The sequence below is a fragment of the Myotis daubentonii genome, chromosome 2, assembly GCF_963259705.1.
Source record: "Myotis daubentonii chromosome 2, mMyoDau2.1, whole genome shotgun sequence".
In the NCBI taxonomy this organism is placed as follows: Eukaryota; Metazoa; Chordata; class Mammalia; order Chiroptera; family Vespertilionidae; genus Myotis; species Myotis daubentonii.
In genome coordinates, this window is record NC_081841.1 from 191603874 (window position 1) to 191622694 (window position 18821).

At 40.2% G+C, this 18821-nt stretch overlaps 1 protein-coding gene across 8 annotated transcripts in view; it reads left to right on the top strand.

Moving 5' to 3' along the window:
* The window catches only part of ARHGEF7 (Rho guanine nucleotide exchange factor 7), a 129032-nt gene that overhangs the window by 93691 nt on the left and 16520 nt on the right, over nucleotides 1–18821 (top strand). For all 8 annotated transcript variants that reach the window (XM_059685115.1, XM_059685113.1, XM_059685117.1 and 5 more), the window contains 9 exons: nucleotides 2139–2277; nucleotides 3057–3116; nucleotides 3836–3982; nucleotides 5989–6075; nucleotides 9103–9181; nucleotides 9379–9518; nucleotides 12576–12800; nucleotides 15873–15966; nucleotides 18202–18291. In XM_059685115.1, the coding sequence (XP_059541098.1) occupies nucleotides 2139–2277; nucleotides 3057–3116; nucleotides 3836–3982; nucleotides 5989–6075; nucleotides 9103–9181; nucleotides 9379–9518; nucleotides 12576–12800; nucleotides 15873–15966; nucleotides 18202–18291 (1061 nt within the window). The remainder of the gene's footprint in view (nucleotides 1–2138; nucleotides 2278–3056; nucleotides 3117–3835; nucleotides 3983–5988; nucleotides 6076–9102; nucleotides 9182–9378; nucleotides 9519–12575; nucleotides 12801–15872; nucleotides 15967–18201; nucleotides 18292–18821) is intronic.

Below are 18821 nucleotides of genomic sequence, written 5' to 3' on the forward strand. Positions count from 1 at the left end.
TGGTTCTGAACTCAATATCCTCCATTGACAGTTTTGTCCTGTTTCTTTGTCTCCGCATTTTTTATGCTTTCTTGGTGCACCCCCTAGTGGTCTTTGTGTGCAGTCTTGTTGTAGTTAAGCCTTGATTGTTGTCGGCAATAGTGGGGGTGATTTGACCTCCAGGCTAACTGGCTATGAGAGACATTATTACTGTATTTTTTATGCAGTCCAGGAATACACTCAGATTTTATATATTTATTTATTAAAGATATTTTTATTGATTTCAGAGAGGAAAGGAGAGAGAGAGGGAAGTGGAAACATCAATGATGAAAGAGAATCATTGATTGGCTGCCTCCTGCACACCCCACACTGGGGATCGAGCCTGCAACCCTGGCATGTGCCCTGATGGGGAATGGAACCGTGACCTCCTGGTTCATAGGTCGACGTTCAACCACTGAGCCGCACCGACTGGGCTGCACTCTGATTTTAAATGCAATGTACCTTGCTTACTTAACCAGGTCCCCTGAGTTGTCACAAACTTGAATTTAGATAGCAGTAGTCTTCTAAAGAGGTCTTACATGCTTAAGCAAAGTAAGGCTAATTTCCTAGGGATTAATTAATTTGTTTTCAAGCTGATATTTGAAACATTATATTTCTAAGTTGGTTTAGTTAAGTAAGATGATTTCTCCTTTAGATGCATCACTGTGGTCAGTTGAGGATGGGATAAGAGGTGGGGAGTACCAACACCAATTTTTGCTCTCACACCTTCTCCCAATGAAATCCTTTTAGGTTGAACCATATGAAAGTGTTATATTCACCACTTTTGAGCTGACATTTTCAAATGGTTTATCTTAAATTTTGTAAGGAGCCCTTGGAGTGGCTGCTGGTCCTAAGAAGTTTGGGCAGGGGGCCAGTTAGACCTGGGTGGATGGAGGGATGGAGGAAGTGAGGCAGCAGCTGGGTCCCTGTGTTCAGATTCAGGTAACCTACATGGAGGGCGAATGTGTTCAGTTATTCTTTAGCATCTTATTTTATGGCTTCATTTATAATGCTCTTCCTGATAGGTGACATGGAGCCTCAGAGTTCACTCTCTTCTCTTCCCAGTGGGTGACCTGACCTGGTGCTTCTTTTCTCTCAGCCTGTCTGTCCCTCATTTTCCCATGTCTGGAATGAAATGTGCAGCAACAGTGAGGAACACAGATCCAGGTCCTCACATGGATCCTAAACATCATTTGTCCTGCAGTGGAGAGACAGAAATGCAGAGTTTCAGCCACTGATACAAGTCATAAATGTGTCAATGACAGAGGTTGACTCCCATTGCACTCCTGGCCATCCTGGGTCATTCTAAACCTAGGGCTGCTGAATTGGATATTCAAGGCAAACAGTGTATGCATGATACTACAGGGCTCAGGAGGGCATTGTTGTTGTTAAAGGTACACGAATAATAGTGAAGTTGAGGGTGGAAAAAGTAGTAAAATATTACAAACTTCTTTTTAAGCTTTTTAGATTTCTGAATATATATAGTCAGTTTTCTCAACACTAAATGGGGACAAGTTTATTTGATAATGTACGGATTTGATGAAATATTGATGTGGAAATACTTTTGAAATTTTAAAACTTAAATAAACATTAAGTATTTTATTGTGCCACATTGTGCACTCTAAAGGAAACACTGTTGCTCTCACAAGTGCTTTAGGTTGCAGTCGATGTTCAGGGGATGTTGGGTGGACTGATAAACGTCTGGAGTGTTAATGCTCTGATTCAGGTTATTAGAGTTTTAAAGCATTTTTCTCCTCTTACATTTTTTACCATTTTGAAGTTCCCATATAATTGGAATCTATTTGAGCTCTAAGACTACACACTTACATTTGACCCTTCTGTATGAAATTGGCTTCTTGAGTAGAATTGTATAGGTGACTACATGTATTCTATATTATGCACAATTCTTTTTACTCATAATGAGAGACGTAACATGAACCTTCTGGGGTTTCCTTTGGTGTTTTGAAATAACCAGCACATGTTTGGTTAGAAAAGCTATAGTTTTGACAACATAAATGGTATGCTGTTATATTTTTGCTAGTGGGGATAAGGGAACGTCACTATGGTGAACTCTTAACAGCAGTGTCTTACTCTTTCATTGCCGGTGGCTTGTTGCTTAGTGAGGAGTTGGGAGAGTTCATGGAGATGAAAGGTGCCAACAGTCCGGGGATTCTCGTGTTGACCACTGGCCTCAGCAAACCATTCATGCGCCTGAATAAGTACCCCACTCTGCTCAAGGAGCTCGAGAGACACATGGAGGTACTGCTTATCACATGTCTGTCCCTGGAGTCCATTAGCCACTGTAAGAGAAATTATTAATGATTCACTTTGGAATCAACAAAAAGAGTTTACCAAGGTTTTTTAATTCAGTGGATTTTCCAAATGATTTTTTTAAGTATTATTTTTTTTCTCCTTATCCCAGCTCCTTTATCTCCTTTTTCACCCACTGCTGCTGATAGAAAAAGTTTCGAAACGTAGAAAATGCTCATAGCATTGAAGAGTCCTAGCAGGAACATTTAGCTACAATTATTAAGTGCATAAGTTGTGGAGTAATATAATGTAAAAGCATCATTTAATTAAAGATAGGTATTTATCTTATTTCTGAAAAACAGGCTGTGAGCCTTGCAGAAGTTTGGGTTTGGTGAACTGTTGGCTAGGGTTTGCTGAGCTTTTCCTGTCAAGGGCAGGCTGTTGGTCTTCTCCACAACTGCTCGCCTGCTGCCAAGGCAGCAGAGCCGAGTGTTAGGAGTGGGTGTGGTGTGTGCTGTCTGCATTCACTACAGCAGATGTTGCTCTCCTGACTCCAGCTCCAGCGCTTGGCTTCTCTCTTCGAATGATTGTTTCCCCTAAGGCCACTGGCTCCATGATTCCCTTAAAGAATAAGAGGCGGCAGTTTAATGCTGGGAAAAATAGGATAGGACGTATGGGACATATTACAGGTTGAAAAGTATTGGAAGATTCAGTAGAGTCTATAGAGAATGTCTTTTTAAGAAAAAGCTTTTCATTATAAAAGCTAATCGTGTGTTCTTTTACTCAAGGATTATCATCCGGATAGACAAGATATTCAAAAATCCATGACCGCCTTCAAAAACCTTTCAGTAAGTGATTAAGCATATTATGGAGTGTTTTTTCTTACATAGTATTATGGCAAATGAATGTAGAAAAACTGTTTATCAGCTGAAAAAGTTAGATGATAAAAAAAAAAATTACCTGTGAAGTATAATTAAGGTTTACTCTGGTGAAATAAAAATGAGCATACATAGTAGTTATTCCATGACTGGTAAGTTCTCATGCTTTACTAGACTTTGGAGACTAGAACAATGAAATGATAATTGTTTAAATTTTTTAAAGGCTCCACATATTTGATGCATTAGCTACCTGAAAATGACTTACACATGTTTTAGCCTTCATCCAGTCAGTGTCTTTAGTGATAGAGTATGAAATGGAATACTGGTGGTTCCATTTTATTTTTTGTCTGCTGTCTTATTGACTGTGTTTCTGAGATACACACCTTATAGCATAAATGCTACTTATCTTTTTTCCCCCTCTTAGTCTTCTATATTGGCAGATATTAATAAAATCAGAAAATATTTTTCTTGTCCAGTCTGCATTTTTTCTTCCATAAGTGGCAAAATATGCTATATTTTTCTAAAACAGTGTTTCTTATTTCAAAGGTTTGCCTCTCTGGACTTGATTCCATGCTTGTGAATTAAACACATTACGTGTCTTAAGAAGAATTAAGATAAAAAGCAATATGGCCAAAACTTACAATTCTGGAAGTTTGTCTCTTTTAATAGTGTTTTACTATGTTTTCCAGGCCCAGTGTCAAGATGTACGGAAAAGGAAAGAGCTGGAGTTGCAGATCCTGACGGAAGCCATCCGGAGCTGGGAAGGAGATGACATTAAGACCCTGGGCAACGTCATTTACATGTCCCAGGTCATGATTCAGTGTGCCGGAAGTGAGGTACTGTCATGCAAGTGTGCAGAGAGTGGATGGGAACAGCAGTGGAAGAAACACATGCCATGGAAGGGACACCAGCCATGTGCTGTTGGTCTTTGTTCTTATTCTAGTTTCTTGGTTGTTTTCCCTGAAACCATTAAAAAGTCTCGGATAAAAATTAAGAGCTGAACATAATTTGCATTAAATGTTTTATAAATGCTTTTAAAGTTTTCTTAGTGACAGTCAAGATATGTTTTGATGATTGTGTAATACAAGATTTTAAAGGACTACCAAATGATGACAACATTTTAATAGGACTCCTAGCTTATAATTTGTCTACTTTTTGTCCTTGCCAAATATAAAAGTGGTTTCCGGTATGTTAGCAAGGCTTAGCTGGCTGTGGACCACTTGACCAGTTAAGATGCAGCCAAGAGCAGTTATGATCAAAGTCTATATCAGTGTCAACTAAGAGATGGTGTCAGGAGAGGATTTTAGATCCCTCGTTAGTAGTCCAGTTTGGCAAATGTGTGCCACAGAGAAGTATGGGCTTCTGGCCACGGGCTTCTTACCAACACTGCCATTCCAGGAAATCTACCGTTTTCCATGGTTAGATCATTATACTGTTCTATTATCTAATACTAATTGACATTTGCTTATGGGAATCACAGTTATCTTACAGGTTTGGTTTAAGTGAGAGATGAAACCAGATCCTTGTGCTATCCCCACACAGTGAAATTTGAGCAGTTTGTGTTTCAGTATTCACAAGTTACATCTTCATTGGGTCACTAAGCTAGTACCTCTTTATGAATTCTATTTTACCTTTATAAAAAATTATCAGCATGATCAAAATATGCTCACTACCCATTTCAAACATGACATTTTTAGGGCAGTAAGAAAAATGAAACTTGTACTCACAATGCAAATTCCTCCCTGCCTATGAAATTAAAAAAGGATATCAGCCCACTAGTTGTTAATTTGGGTATCATAAGAAATCATGACTTTCTAATAGACTACAATGATTAAAGAAAACAACCCAAATCTTAATTCTTTTTTTAAGTTATGCACTTGTAAATTTTATTTAAAAAATCTATAGAAACATTTCTCAGTGTTTTCTTTATAATATTAGATCTAGAAAACATTCACTTAAAAAAAAGATTTAAAGTTATAATGATGACTGAAAAGATCCCTCCCACCCTTCCACTTTCTGTAAAAATCAATGGAAAAAACATCCTCCCGTGAGGATTAACAAAAAAAGGAAATAGAAAAAGGAGGGGAATATAATAAGTACTTTTCAACAACTTCTTTAGAGTATAGAATGTCTTTTTCAAGGCACTTTGCATGTGGCTGGTGTTCTGAAGTCTACTTGGAGACATGGCTTCCTAGTATCATTTGCTTTTGTGGGCAGTGGTTAAATGGCAACTTGTGACAAAGGCTATCTGCATATTCCTTCTGTGTCTCCTTTTAGGTTCTGGGAATTTTTGTCCTTTAGTTGTGGTCTCTGGGGCTTTACTTACCTTATGGAAGTGAATGATTTCTAACACATAATGCTTTTAAGCCTTTCATGTACACTAGATTAAGTTTACGGGATGGATGCGAACAACATTAAATTGATATATCAGGAGTTATAGGGAAGTGCCAGGAATTATTAATAGACCAAAATTGATTTTAATGTTTTATTTTACCCACTTTTTAGCATGAAAGGTCCACCTATTTCCCCTCCTCCCACTAAAATTTTACAAGTTCTTTTGTTGTTTTTTCCTCGATCACAAAAATAAAATTTTAGATTAATTATAAAAAGAGTTAATGGCAGCGCTAGATCCCTTAACCAAATTTTTAAAGAAGATGTTACATGGGCTATTTGTAAGTCTAATAATTCATTCTAATTTTGTTTCCATTTAATACAGCTAATGTAATTTGGTAGAAATACCTAAATGGAAAATCTAATGCAATGTTTCAGAAGATTTAGTTTAAATATTTGTTTTCACATCTGTAAATACATGTTTTTGGATTTATTTGATCTTTTACTTTAGGAAAAGAATGAAAGATATCTTCTACTCTTCCCAAATATTTTGCTAATGTTGTCTGCCAGTCCCAGGATGAGTGGTTTTATCTATCAGGTAAAACACATTTTAAATTTATTTTTTATTGTGTGTCTGAGAATCATTTCCAGGCATATTTTGAATATTTTCATTAAATAGTAGCTATCACTATTTATGCGTTGTGTGTAGTGTTATGTGTATAGTGTTATACATTCAAATATGTACATACATCTCCTGTCTGTGTATTTTGATGTCACTGTACAAACATCCTGGTATTAATCCTAAGCGAAAAAAGAAGGGAACAAATGAAACTTACAGAACTATCTCCTAAGGGCACAGATCCTGAGGTGCAGGGTAAGCTGTGCCACCCCCTGAAGTCATATTTGCAGTTGCCACTTCTTTCCTGGTTGTTGTGCCATCGTAGGTGCCACTGTGGGTTGGGCTGGGCTTCAGACTGAGACGCTTCATAAGCAGTGTAGCACTGTAAGAGGCATTGGCAGATGTCAGGTGTTATAAGTAGTAGTAAATGATCACTTATCCTCTTTATTCTAGTGTTCTATAATTTCACTGATTTTCTTTGAGAAGATATAAGAGCTGATTTAAATGAAAACACAGGGTAGATCTTTACTGGTTTTTTGTTTTTTTGGTGGTTTTTTTTTTACACAGTCATCCCTTGGTTTCTGCAAGGGACTGGTTCCAGGACTCCCTCTCAGATACTAAAATCCATGGATGCTCAAATCTCATATAAAATGGCACGGAGCAGTGCTTACAGTCAGCCCTCCCCATCCTCAGGTTCCTAGTCATGGATAGAAAATACTGTTTTTGATCTGCAGTTGATTGAATCTGTGGATGTAAACCCGATGGACAGGGAGGTCCTGTAATTTACAGTGCTGGTATTGAGCAGATTCTATTTTCCCTGTATGTCTAATAGGTGCTTCTGGAAAGGTTGTATTACCTTCTTTCTGTGTAGTTGGAGAAACTAATGCCTTTCCCATCAGTATGTAAAGGCCTGGCCAGTCACCAGATACTGCTTCAGCAGAATCACCACTTTGTTTCCTCTGAGTTGCATTTCTTCAGAATATTGGGTTGTTTCATATTGTCCGCAACAAGAACACTGGTGAATCCTCAGTCAAAAGTGTCTACAGCTTGTTTGTATCCAGAAAGCTTTATCTGCCATCCAGAGAGTTGTCATCACACAGTTATTCCAAAAGGAGCACTTTAAAGTTGATAAAGCAAATATATATGGACAAACCCAGAAAAATAATACCTCTTGATTTGTAAGTCTGTTTCTGAGCAGATGTTTAGATATAGCGGCTACTTGTGTTCCCTCAAACTGGCAGCTCCTGCTTTGTTAAATGACCCTAATAAACATAAAGCAGAGTCCTTTATTGTCAGCACTCGCTGGCTTCATGTTTCATATCTTAAGAGACTGAGACGGGGCCCTCCTCTGACCGGAGGAAGCAGAGGTTGCCCTTTGGGTCAGGCCAGGCCCCTATGGATGACCAGGCTGGCGAGTTTGCTCTGGATGTTGGCATTGATGTGCCACGGGAGGTCAGACCACGTGTATGACCTGTTTTCCCACTCTGCAGTTTCCTGTGAGGTGTTGCTCTCTGAGTGCTGTGACCTATGTATTGTGAATATTTATATCTGGCTTTGACTGACATTAAAAAGCATTAAATCTAGCAGTAACCGGAACATTCTATCCCTTGGTGTTGATTTACTAGGTTAAAAGCAGTCACACAGCTTTATTTCGGTAGGACTGCTCAAAGCCACTAATACACTTGTGTGCCTCATGAATCTTGGAAAGGAGTGCACAGTATACAGCATTTTTCAGGTTCATCCGACCCTAGAAGGATCAAGTACTGGCTAATGTTTCACCACCAAATGCCAGGACAGGCTTTCTCGGTGGACTGGATCGTTCTAGTTCCATGAGCTGTAGGAGGATGTTCAGCAGCACTTCTGGCCTGCTTCCCTCTATGTATCGGGAGCACCCACATCTCTGTGACTTTGCCGGTGTTCTCCACAGGGCAGCCCTTCCTTCCCCTGTACCTTGCTGAGAACTACTACTTTCGGAGGTGCTGAGAGAGTCCTCCACAGGTGGCTTGGCCCGAACGCCGTTAGACTTTTCCTAAAGACTTGGTTGATCACCAGGTACATTAGTATATCCGTGAAGATGTTTGGTCTACACTAGCCCATATACCTAACTCCATGTGCTATGACAGGCTAGGCTACCGAGGCAAGAAAGGTGGTCATTGACCATACAGCCACAGCACAATCCTTGGATCAAGAAGACATGGTAACTTCTTGCGTATTAATCCAGTAAACCAAAAGTGAAAACAAGTGGTGTGTGCTGTTTGAAACCAGGGATGTCTTCTTAAGGGTGGATGGTTTTTTTGTCAGGACCAAGTTTCAAGCACCTTTTGGTGTGAACCAGATGTCTCAGTGACGTTTTGGACAGGACCAGTGTCTTGCCTGGCTATTTGCAGTCCTTTTCTGGTGTCTCTCCGGTAGCATTTCCTATTTCAGTTCCCAAGTCCTCCATTTTCAGAATGGACAGGTTGGCTGCTGTTTTCTGCATTTTGTGCAGCGCTCAGCACAGCTGCTGACTTCCTGTCTGGTGGACAATCAAGTATAACTTGTACAATTCCTCTTGCCCCAGTTTCCCCCTATTTTGCCTTCAAACATGGAACTTTCTCTGCATTTCTTTATGAGGCAAATCTGTGCTTCCTTTTCATAAACATGTCATTTAAAATAGCTACCATAGATGCTAGTGTTGTTTTTTTTAATCATAATATGTAATGTTTCTGTGTCCTCACATTTATGTTTAGAGTAACTCACCAGTTGGAATTTATTTGTGTTCTAGTTTGCTGCTCTGTACCTTTTTGCTGAGGCTCAGTTTGTTGATTATAGTATTATGATTACTTATTTGAGATAGAGGCTTTTTGTGTTATACATGTATCTGGTACAAACAAGATAGCTTTTGTGGTTTACAAATGCAGTTCCTCTGCCATTTCTAGAATTATTAGTATTTACTTTAGTAACGGTACCTTCTTTACTAGAAAAGCACTAATTGTGTTTTTTTTTTGTGGGGGGGCTCTTTTTTAGGGAAAGCTACCAACGACAGGAATGACAATCACAAAGCTTGAGGACAGTGAAAATCATAGAAATGCATTTGAAATATCAGGTGATAGGCAAAAACCTTGCGGATGCTATCTGTCATGGTGATGAGAGGCAGCTTACCATCTGTGTGCAGATTCTTGCTTGACTATTTCAGAGGGCTGATGTTTAACTTTGTCGAAGTATACTCTGGGTGTATGTATGTGCATGTGTGTGCTTTCTACCAATTTTCCATTTTCAGCCCGTTTTTCTCATCTCTTCTAGGGAGCATGATCGAGCGGATATTAGTATCATGCAACAACCAGCAGGATCTCCATGAATGGGTGGACCATCTACAGAAGCAAACGAAAGTCACATCTGTCAGCAATCCCCCCATTAAGCCTCATTCTGTGCCGTCTCATACCGTAAGGACCCCATACTTCTGCCTCCAAACTCCAGGGTCAGCTTTTGGTTGAGTTGTCAGCAAGTGGTCAAGTAATTTAAAGCATTATCAATATCTGGATCAAGAATGCACAATACTTGCCTGGTACTTCTCTGCAAATATTTGCTTATTTCCATTGAGTAATGAATAGCTTCACAGTGGTCACACTTGTGAAACAGCCCTAGGTTGTGCTTCATCACATACAGTCAGTGGCACTCGGGCAGGAGCCTGCTGCCGTGCTCAGGTGGGCCTCAGAGAGTAAGGTACTGGGGTTTTCAACTGAAACTTGAAGAGTGTGCTTTTTCTGAGAAGTTTAAGTATTTCTGTTGTTTCATCAAAAAATAAGTATTTATGATGATGAAAAGGACCAGATTCATGTTGAAGGCATTAAAGTGTAATTTTTGACTCATTATTTTGATTTTAAGAAAACCACTTCTACTTAGAAAAGCTCAACAGCTCAACTCATTGGTTTTTTTTAGATACATAAACCTTTCAAAATAGATCAGTACCAAAGTGTCATTTTTTAAAACTTCTCTTTATTGGTGTTTTTTTGCTTAAGATATTGCATCATTTGTCATCTTTACCAAACAATATTGAAGAACCAGGCACACCTTTTTACAAATGACTTACGATTACATAGCATTTCTAGTTGGTAGGTTTCTCTCACATCCTTAAATTGTTATGATCTTTGTCAGGACGTTTCCTACCATGTAATTCGCTTCTGCATTCGTTATCCTTGGCATTAAAGTTTTAGCTCAGGAAGGGTGGCTGTAGCATAGCATTCTGGTCATGGTATCATCTTACTCGAAATCTCTCAACAGTATGGAGGCTAAAACTGTTCATTTCCTTTAGCTGATATGTCATTTTGAATGACTCTGCCATTTATAACTCCATACTTTAAAAAATATTAAAGATGCCCTAACCGGTTTGGCTCAGTGGATAGAGCGTCGGCTTGCGGACTCAAGGGTCCCAGGTTCGATTCCGGTCAAGGGCATGTACCTTGGTTTCGGGCACATACCCAGTAGGAAGTGTGCAGGAGGCAGCTGATCAATGTTTTTAACTCTCTATCCTTCTTCCATCCTCTCTGTAAAAAATCAATAAAATATATAAAAAATATATATTAAAGATGCTTAGCTTTCATGGTAATAAACTTACTTCAAAGGCATGTATGTATGTGTGTGTTTATAAAGAAAAATGAAAGTGCCTTTTCATTCAAATTGTTAGTAACAGTCTGAAACTAAGCTTTATAAAATTTCATTTCAGGTAAAAGCTTTTTCTATTTGGACCCTGGCCTCTCATAATCCTTTTCATGTCACCCAGTGGCAAAGGAGGTGCCCCATCAGCAGGGATTTTAAGTCCCCACTCTGTGGATGGTGCTGTTCCTCACATACAGGCTTTTGAAATTTGCCTTCTTAGGGAACTTCTTTTTGGGGAATTGAGTGTTCTCCCTGTGTTCTGTCCATATCTAGCTTGAATAATGTTCTAATTTTAGCACAAAGCATACCTCTTTTGACTTATTTGAGCAAGGAGAAACACCACCAAGTATTACTTACTACTACATTATTGCTAGAAGGGATGTTTTGCATAATTTTATTCTTTTGTGAATTATTTTTTTGAAAAAAATTTTATAGTAGTTGTGTAGCAAATGACAAGCACTGACACACACACCAGGACAGGCCCGTGGTTTCTGCAGAAAGTTTGTTGTTAAATATGGTGGCATCAGCTAGAGCCAGGGTTTTCTTATTTTAAACATGTGTTTCAAATATTGTTCAGCTTTCTTTCCCTTTTTTTTAAGAATTTTTTTAAAATAGTTTTTATTGATTTCGGAGAGGAAGGGAGAGGGAGAGAGAGATAGAAGCATCAATGATGAGAGAGAATCATTGATCAACTGCGTCCTGTACGCCCCCACTGGAGATCGAGCCCGCAACACGGGCATGTGCCCTTGGCCAGAATCGAACCTGGGACCCTTCAGTCCGCGGGCCAACGTTCTATTCACTGAGCCAAACCAGCTAGGACTAAAAAATATAGTTTTACTGATTTCAGAGAGGAAGGGAGTGGGGGGGCGGGGTGGAGAGAAACATCAGTGATGAGAGAGCATCATTGATTGGCTGCCTCCTGAACGCCTCCTATTGGGGATCAAGACTGTAACCGGGGCATGTGCCCTGATCTGGAATCCAACTGTGACCTCTTGCTTGGTTCCTGGGTCGATGCTCAATCACTGACCCACACAGGCTGGGTTGTTCAACTTTCTAATAATGGCTTCACTCAGGTTTACAGATCACAGAATCACTCAGCTCTTGCTCCTGTTAAGCATGCCTTATTGCTTTGGGTCATTGGCTAATTTTGAATTAATTTATTTAACATTTTCTTATTTAATTGTCACTGTGATGGGTTTTCCAGTAATATAAACCCCAGTGATCAAGCCTTCTGAGAAGTTAGATCTCTATAACTTTGTTTTGATTAAAGTTAATAAAATAATTTGTTTTATTCCAGAGAGTGGCAATTTTTTCCTATAAAAAAACCAGGTAGTAAATATTTTCAGCATTATAGGCAATATGGTCTCTGTAACACACAAGCAGCTATCAGCAGAGGTGGGCCTGGCTGTGCCACTCCTTAGTTAAACAAAACCTGGGGTCAGGTCCAAGCTTTGCCCACTCCTAAATTACAGGCACTGCCTAACAGCTGACTGGGGAGGATTACCCTCCCCCATAGTCTTGCTCCTAGTAAAATTCTGATATAGTATATATTAAATGAAATACCTTTTTGCAAATGTTAATCCATGGCAAATAAAGGTGGTGGTGGAGTGTTGTCCGGGTTTTAGTTCCCCAGCATCCTGCTGCCTCCTAACCCAGGCTAGGCCGCAGCCTGAAGCAGAATCTTTGGGGTATCGCAGAGTCAAACTGCTTGGAGAAATGATAATCGGGGGGTTATTTCGTTGGGTGCATTTTTTAAAATTAGTGGAACTAAGTGTATTTGATTGAGGTTTCTTGGATGGTGAATGTTCTCTTTTTTGCTTTTTCTTGTTCTTTTCCTTGGTTAGCTCCCCACCCATTCGATCACCCCATCCAGCAAGCATGCAGACAGCAAGTCGGTGCCACTGACGCCTGTCTACCACACACTGCCCCATCCCTCCCACCACGGCACCCCACACACGACCATCAACTGGGGGCCCCTGGAGCCTCCGAAGACCCCGAAGCCGTGGAGTCTGAGCTGTCTGCGACCCGCACCTCCCCTCCGGCCCTCAGCCGCTCTCTGCTACAAGGAGGTGAGGTCTGAGCGAAAGGGAGCGTGTCAGGTTGGTTGAGCTGTGCTTCATCCCAGTAAATTCAGAAATAATGGGAAATCATGAATTTCTACTTGTGACATAAAAGTGGAGCTCAGCTTCTTTGAACTGTGAAGGGTCTGCCTTTCTTTATTGTCATTTCCTTCTGTTTAGGGGCCTGGGAGGCTGTGGAGACCCTCTAGGGTGGGCGGGTTAGTGCAACATCGGACCCTCTCTGGGCCCCACATGGCCTTTTCTGTGCTCACCATGGTCCTACCTTGAGGACTCAGAAGCTTCCCATGGGCTTCCTCTGGGCCTCTAGCTGAGTCTGAAATGATTTTCAGCTTCCAGTCATGATGGGTCTCACTATTTCTGCATGCTATTCTGCTGTGCCTTCCTTATGATCCTTTTCCAAGTTTGAGATCTTGCCCGGGAACCCTACATTTACACATAAAAAATGAAAGTTAAGACGGCTTTTCTCTTTGTTTAAGAGGTCATTATGCACCTTGCTCTTTTCCTTTCTAATCCAGGATTTTGTGTAGTTAAAATATGATTCCCAGCCATAAATAAGTATTAACAGTTTCCTGCACTTTCATGCTAGGTTTTATACAATAAATCTGCTTTGATGAGGAAAGGAAGTGCCATGAGAATTGCATTCTGAGAAGTGTTAGCACTCGAGGAAGCTTGATAATTGAAATGATGAGAGTTGGTTATCACGAGTGTGAGCGGCATGAATGAGTATGGTTATCATGCGTATGAACTTGAGTATGAGTTGGCAGTATGGTCATCGTGAATGTGGATATGGTTACTGTGAGTGTGAGTGTCGTTATTGTGAGGGCAAGTATGGTGATTATGAGTATCAGTGTGGTTGCAATGAGCGTGAGTGTGGGTGAGGATGGTGAGTAGAGGTGTGAGTGTGGTTATTCTATTAGCCTGAGTATGAGTATGGGTAGAGTGTGAGAATGCATATTGTTATCATATGAGCATGTGACCATGGTTATTCTGAGTGAGTGTGGTTATCACTGTTGTGATTATCATAAGTGTGTGTGTGAGTGTGAGCATGGTGAAAAACTATTGCCTGATAGGAGTCTCCACGTCCAATCAGAGACCGAATTTGCCTAAGAATCTGGAGCAGACCCTCCCTTAATCCTTGCTAGCAGTTCTAAAAATTTTAAGACACCTAGAACAGTGCTACATAAATTATTTACGTTTTTTGTTCTTAATGAATTTTGAATTTTTTGATATGTCTCACTGATGGTGGTTATATGCCCAAGTCAGAAATGTCTTTATCATGGGCAGTTCCTTAAAGAATGTTGATGTTCTTTATTACCTAGTTTAGTGTTTACAGGTAGCACAGGCAAGCACTGGTGGAGATTTCATTATTGAGAAGGAAAATTGGGATAAAAGTGTTAATTAAGCAAAGGAACAGAAAGGCAGGGGAAGAGGTGTGGCAGTGAATGTGAGCATCTGGTTTGGGTAAGTCTGGCTACAGTTGCTTTGCTGGACCCCATGCTGTAGAAAAGGTTTCACACTCTTAAGTATTGTACAGTATTACTGAGCACCTCTAAGCACTTAGTGAAAAGAAGTCTTACTGAGTATGGCAAAAAACGGAGCAGCCAGCCTTGTCTGCGTCGAGGAGTCGGGTGTGCAATGTGTGTGGATTTGTGCCCTCTGCACGTGTGGTGGGTGCCTTGTCTGGTGCGCCGCCAGGAGTCTCATGTCTTTGCTTTGAGTTATGGAAACCACCAAACACATGCCGTGTTTATTTCTCTGTGAGCTGATTTCTGCTGCATTTTAAAGAGTTTTTAAATACTTATTTTTATGGAAAATATTTTGAAGAGATACCTTTAAACATAAAGTTTTGTTCCCTCTGTGCTTTCAGTCTGACTCATCCCATAGCACGTCTGAGTCTTGGTTTCTCATTGTAAGATTCACAAATGGCTTATGTAATTTAAATGATGGGGAAATGAACCCTTTTTAAAAATATATATTTTATTGATTTTTTACAGAGAGGAAGGGAGAGGGATAGAGAGTTAGAAACATCCATGAGAGAGAAACATCGATCAGCTGCCTCCTGCACACCTCCTACTGGGGATATGCCCGCAACCAAGGTACATGCCCTTGACTGGAATCAAACCTGGGACCTTTCAGTCTGCAGGCCGACGCTCTATCCACTGAGCCAAACCGTTTAAGGCAGAACCCTTTTTGATACTGATAATTTAATGCATGCTTGACAATTGAAACTTTACCCACTCCATTGGACTTCTTCCTACTCTCAGTTTTTCGCCTTCATCTTCTGCAGTTTGTGAAGTTGTGTTGTAGAGGTAAGAGGTAGACCATTACATTATGAATTTAGCTCTGAACTAGTGTGAACATGCTCTAGAGAGCCAGTGTCTCATCTTCTCTCTGTATCTGTGCTCAAGGCCGATAGGATGAACTATCTTACTCCATTTTCTTCTCACCAAGGCTTCAAATATTTTCCTAAAGGACTCATTTTTTACTTACCTCTCCTTTAAAAATAGCCCTGGGCTTGGCCAGGTGACTCGGTTGATGAGAGTGTTTTCCCAATACGCCAAGGTAAGTGGGTTCTATCTCCTGTCAGGGCATATACGAGATTCAGCCAGTGAATGTATGTATAGGTGGAACAGCAAGTTGATGTTTCTCCCTCTCTCAAATAAAAAAATTGTAAAAATAGCCTGAGTTTTCTCATCTCTTTCTAGTTAGCGGCAGCAGATGGGTCTGTGCCAGAATTAGTAGCATGCATGGCTCTGTGCGCACGCCAGCCAGCTGTCCTTTCCTCTCCAGAGGCTGCCTGCCTCCCCTCTGCTGTGTGTGTGACAATGCTGACGGACCTAAGTAACATGAGGGTTCTTACCAGTTACTGTCCTAGTATTGATTTTAAATTAATGCTCCGCTGCTGGCAAAAAATCAAAATATGAGAAACATAGGAAACTTTTAACAGTGAAGGGCTGTGGTGATTTAATATTTTGCATCTTTACAGTGACACTTACTGATCTGTCAGTAAAAATTACTGCCTTGGGAATTGTCAGCATTTTTTCTCTTTTTTTCCCTTAGGATCTTAGTAAGAGTCCCAAGACCATGAAAAAGTTGCTACCTAAGCGTAAACCAGAGCGGAAGCCTTCGGATGAAGAGTTTGCGCTGAGGAAAAGTGAGTCTGTGGGCCCAGAGGCCCGGGTCTGCCTCACACCCCACAGCACAGTGTGCCTGGGATAGGGAGGTGGCTTCTCAAAGACTTCAGACACAAGTCAGGTCGGAGCCTCCGTGGCACTTCCAAAGGAAATTGTTGGAGCAGCAAGAGCGACAAAGTACTGCGGTGTAGACACTCGAGCAGGAAAGAAACACTAGTGATGTAGTGATGTGCTGTTGGATTGGACGCGGGGTTTGTGGGAGTGAGGCTTTCAGCTTGTAGGGACTGTGATGGGACAGGACTCTGAGGCCAGGGGAAGGTCTGGGCCAGTGGTGAGAATTTCAGAGTTGTTCTCTGTGCTTAGGTGGTTTCTCAAGCTGTGAGATTCAACAGACAAAGAAGAGGAGAAAGGGTTGAGTCTTAGATGATGAGGGGGGGAAGGAGCTAGCAGAAGAAGGACCAGGAGGTAATAAGAAAACCAAGGGTTTTTGTATGGGCTAAAGGAGAAACTTTAACTGTGTGGACCACTGTGTAACTAGTGCCTGTGCACAGCAAGTACTAAGTAAACCTGACTCCTTTAAAGTCACATCATAATTCTGTAAGTTACTTTAACCTTTATTACATTCAGAATCAGAGAAGTTTTTCTGGTTATTAGAACCAGTGGTTTCCTCCTCTGTGCCACATAGAAAATGTTCGCTGTCCTCTCATTAATTTACCTTCTTCAACCTTCTCAGGGAAGCCAGTCCCTTTCTGGTTTCATGATGCTTTTGTGGCACTGAGGAGGAAACCACTGTACTTGCCCACGTCTGAAAATAATCCAGTTACATCAGCTGCACAGAGGGAATGGCCTGTTCTAGAAGTTACCTTGCAACACCTCCTGAAATTAAACTAGTTAAATGTTACCTTTCTTACTCCTGAGAGAGGAGCTTGTTATGGAGCTTATAATGAGAAACCTGTTAATTGATTGGTCCCAATTCGTAAAATTTAAGTCAGCTTCTCAGTTGCTCTTAAACTCTTCATACTGGAGTTTATTTTTCAGTAGGGACTATTCAGCTTGCTTTGTATATAACTGTCTTAATATCATAAAATAACAGAGGGTTTAGTGCGCAACTTATAAATATTTCAGCCTTCCATTCTTCTTACATTTTTGTTACAGTAGGTGAGCTTTTTAAAAAATATATCCAGCCTGGCCGGCCTGGCTCAATGGTTGAGCGTCAACCTATAGACCAGAAGGTCACAGTTCAGTTGCAGTCAGGGCATATACCCAGGTTGCAGGCTTGCTCCCCAATGTGGGGCATGCAGGAGGCAGCTAGTCAATGTTTCTCTCTCATCATTGATGTTTCTGTCTCTCTCTCCCTGTCCCTTCCTTTCTGAAATCAATAAAAATATATTTTTAAAAATATCCAAATATTATGTTAGAAAATATAGAAAATCTAGGGAAACAAACTAGAGAAACAATTTAACCCTAGGTTCCTATGAAGTGTGAGGCTCTGAGCTTGGTACTAATACCATTAGATGCTGTTAGTCTGGAAGATTCTGTTCTCTGTACCTGTGATCTCTGAGAGTGAAGTCAGTGTCTGGAATAATCCATAGCTTAAGGAAGAGCCCTAGAATGATACCTTCAAGCTTTAGATTGTGCCTTATAAATTTCTTAGATGAAATCTCTAGTAGGAATTTGTGGATCGTAGGACATGTTCTTTGTAAAGCCTCTGATAAATGTGGTCATATCGCCTGTCTTCATTCCTACCAGCTGTGGATGAAGGGAAGACTTTCTCTCCACTATCCATATCAACATTGAGAATTGTCAGCTTTTTCACTTGTTATCAGTTTGGTATGTGAAAACCTGATGCTTTGTTTTAGTTCTCACTTCTTAGTGGGATTGACTATTTTTTGTTACCGTATTCTTTCTGTGTGAAATGCTTGTTTCTAGTTCTTGCCTTTTTTTCAATTTCAGGATATGGAATATTATTTTTCTTCTGGATTAGTAAGATAACATGTACTTAGGATATATTAACCTTTTGTCAATATGCTGCAGATAAGAAATACTTTTAAATTAAAAATTCTGTAATTTTGTAAATACTGGAAAACAGTTATCTGACAAGAAAATAAAAGGAGGGGTTATCTTGATTGTCATCATTTTGGTTGAGTGGATGACTTCATATTCCTCTACTTAATTAGAGTAGTTATTTTTAGATTGTGACCTGTTGTACTTGTCATTTTTAGTTCGATTGTGACATGTTGTGTCTGTCTTGACAGGCACAGCTGCTTTGGAAGAAGACGCACAGATTCTGAAAGTCATCGAAGCTTATTGCACAAGCGCCAAAACACGGCAAACACTTAACTCAAGTAAGTTTTATAGTAGTGGTTCGTTGTTTTGGTGTGTGTGGTTTTTTGTTTGTTTGTTGGTTTTGTAAATCACAGTGGGAAGGAAACTGGGCTGTGGGGTCCTGTGCTCGGCCCTCTGTGTGCTGCCTGAAGGGTCCTTAGTGAGTGATGCTTCTGTGGTCTAGGCAGGTATAGGATAGCTGGAGCCTCGCATCCCTAAATCATTGAAAGGGTCTGAGCTGTCAGTAAAATAACTGATTTCTAGAGGGGTTCCACTGGGAAGCCTTTAAGTATAAGGTGCTGCCAGAGTTTATGAAGCTTAGAGAAGATGTGTTTAGATATCAGCGGAAGATTCATTCAGTTCAGTTATTTAAGCTACTTAAACTATTGGTGTGGTATTGGGATTTTATTTATTTAATTATTAGCTTTTTACAATTTTTGTTAAAAATATAAATCTAGAACAAGGTTTCTTTTAGTCCACTCCCTTTTTTTAAATGATTGCATTTAAAAATTTTTGAAAGTAGACACAATTTATTAGATTTCAGTGCCAC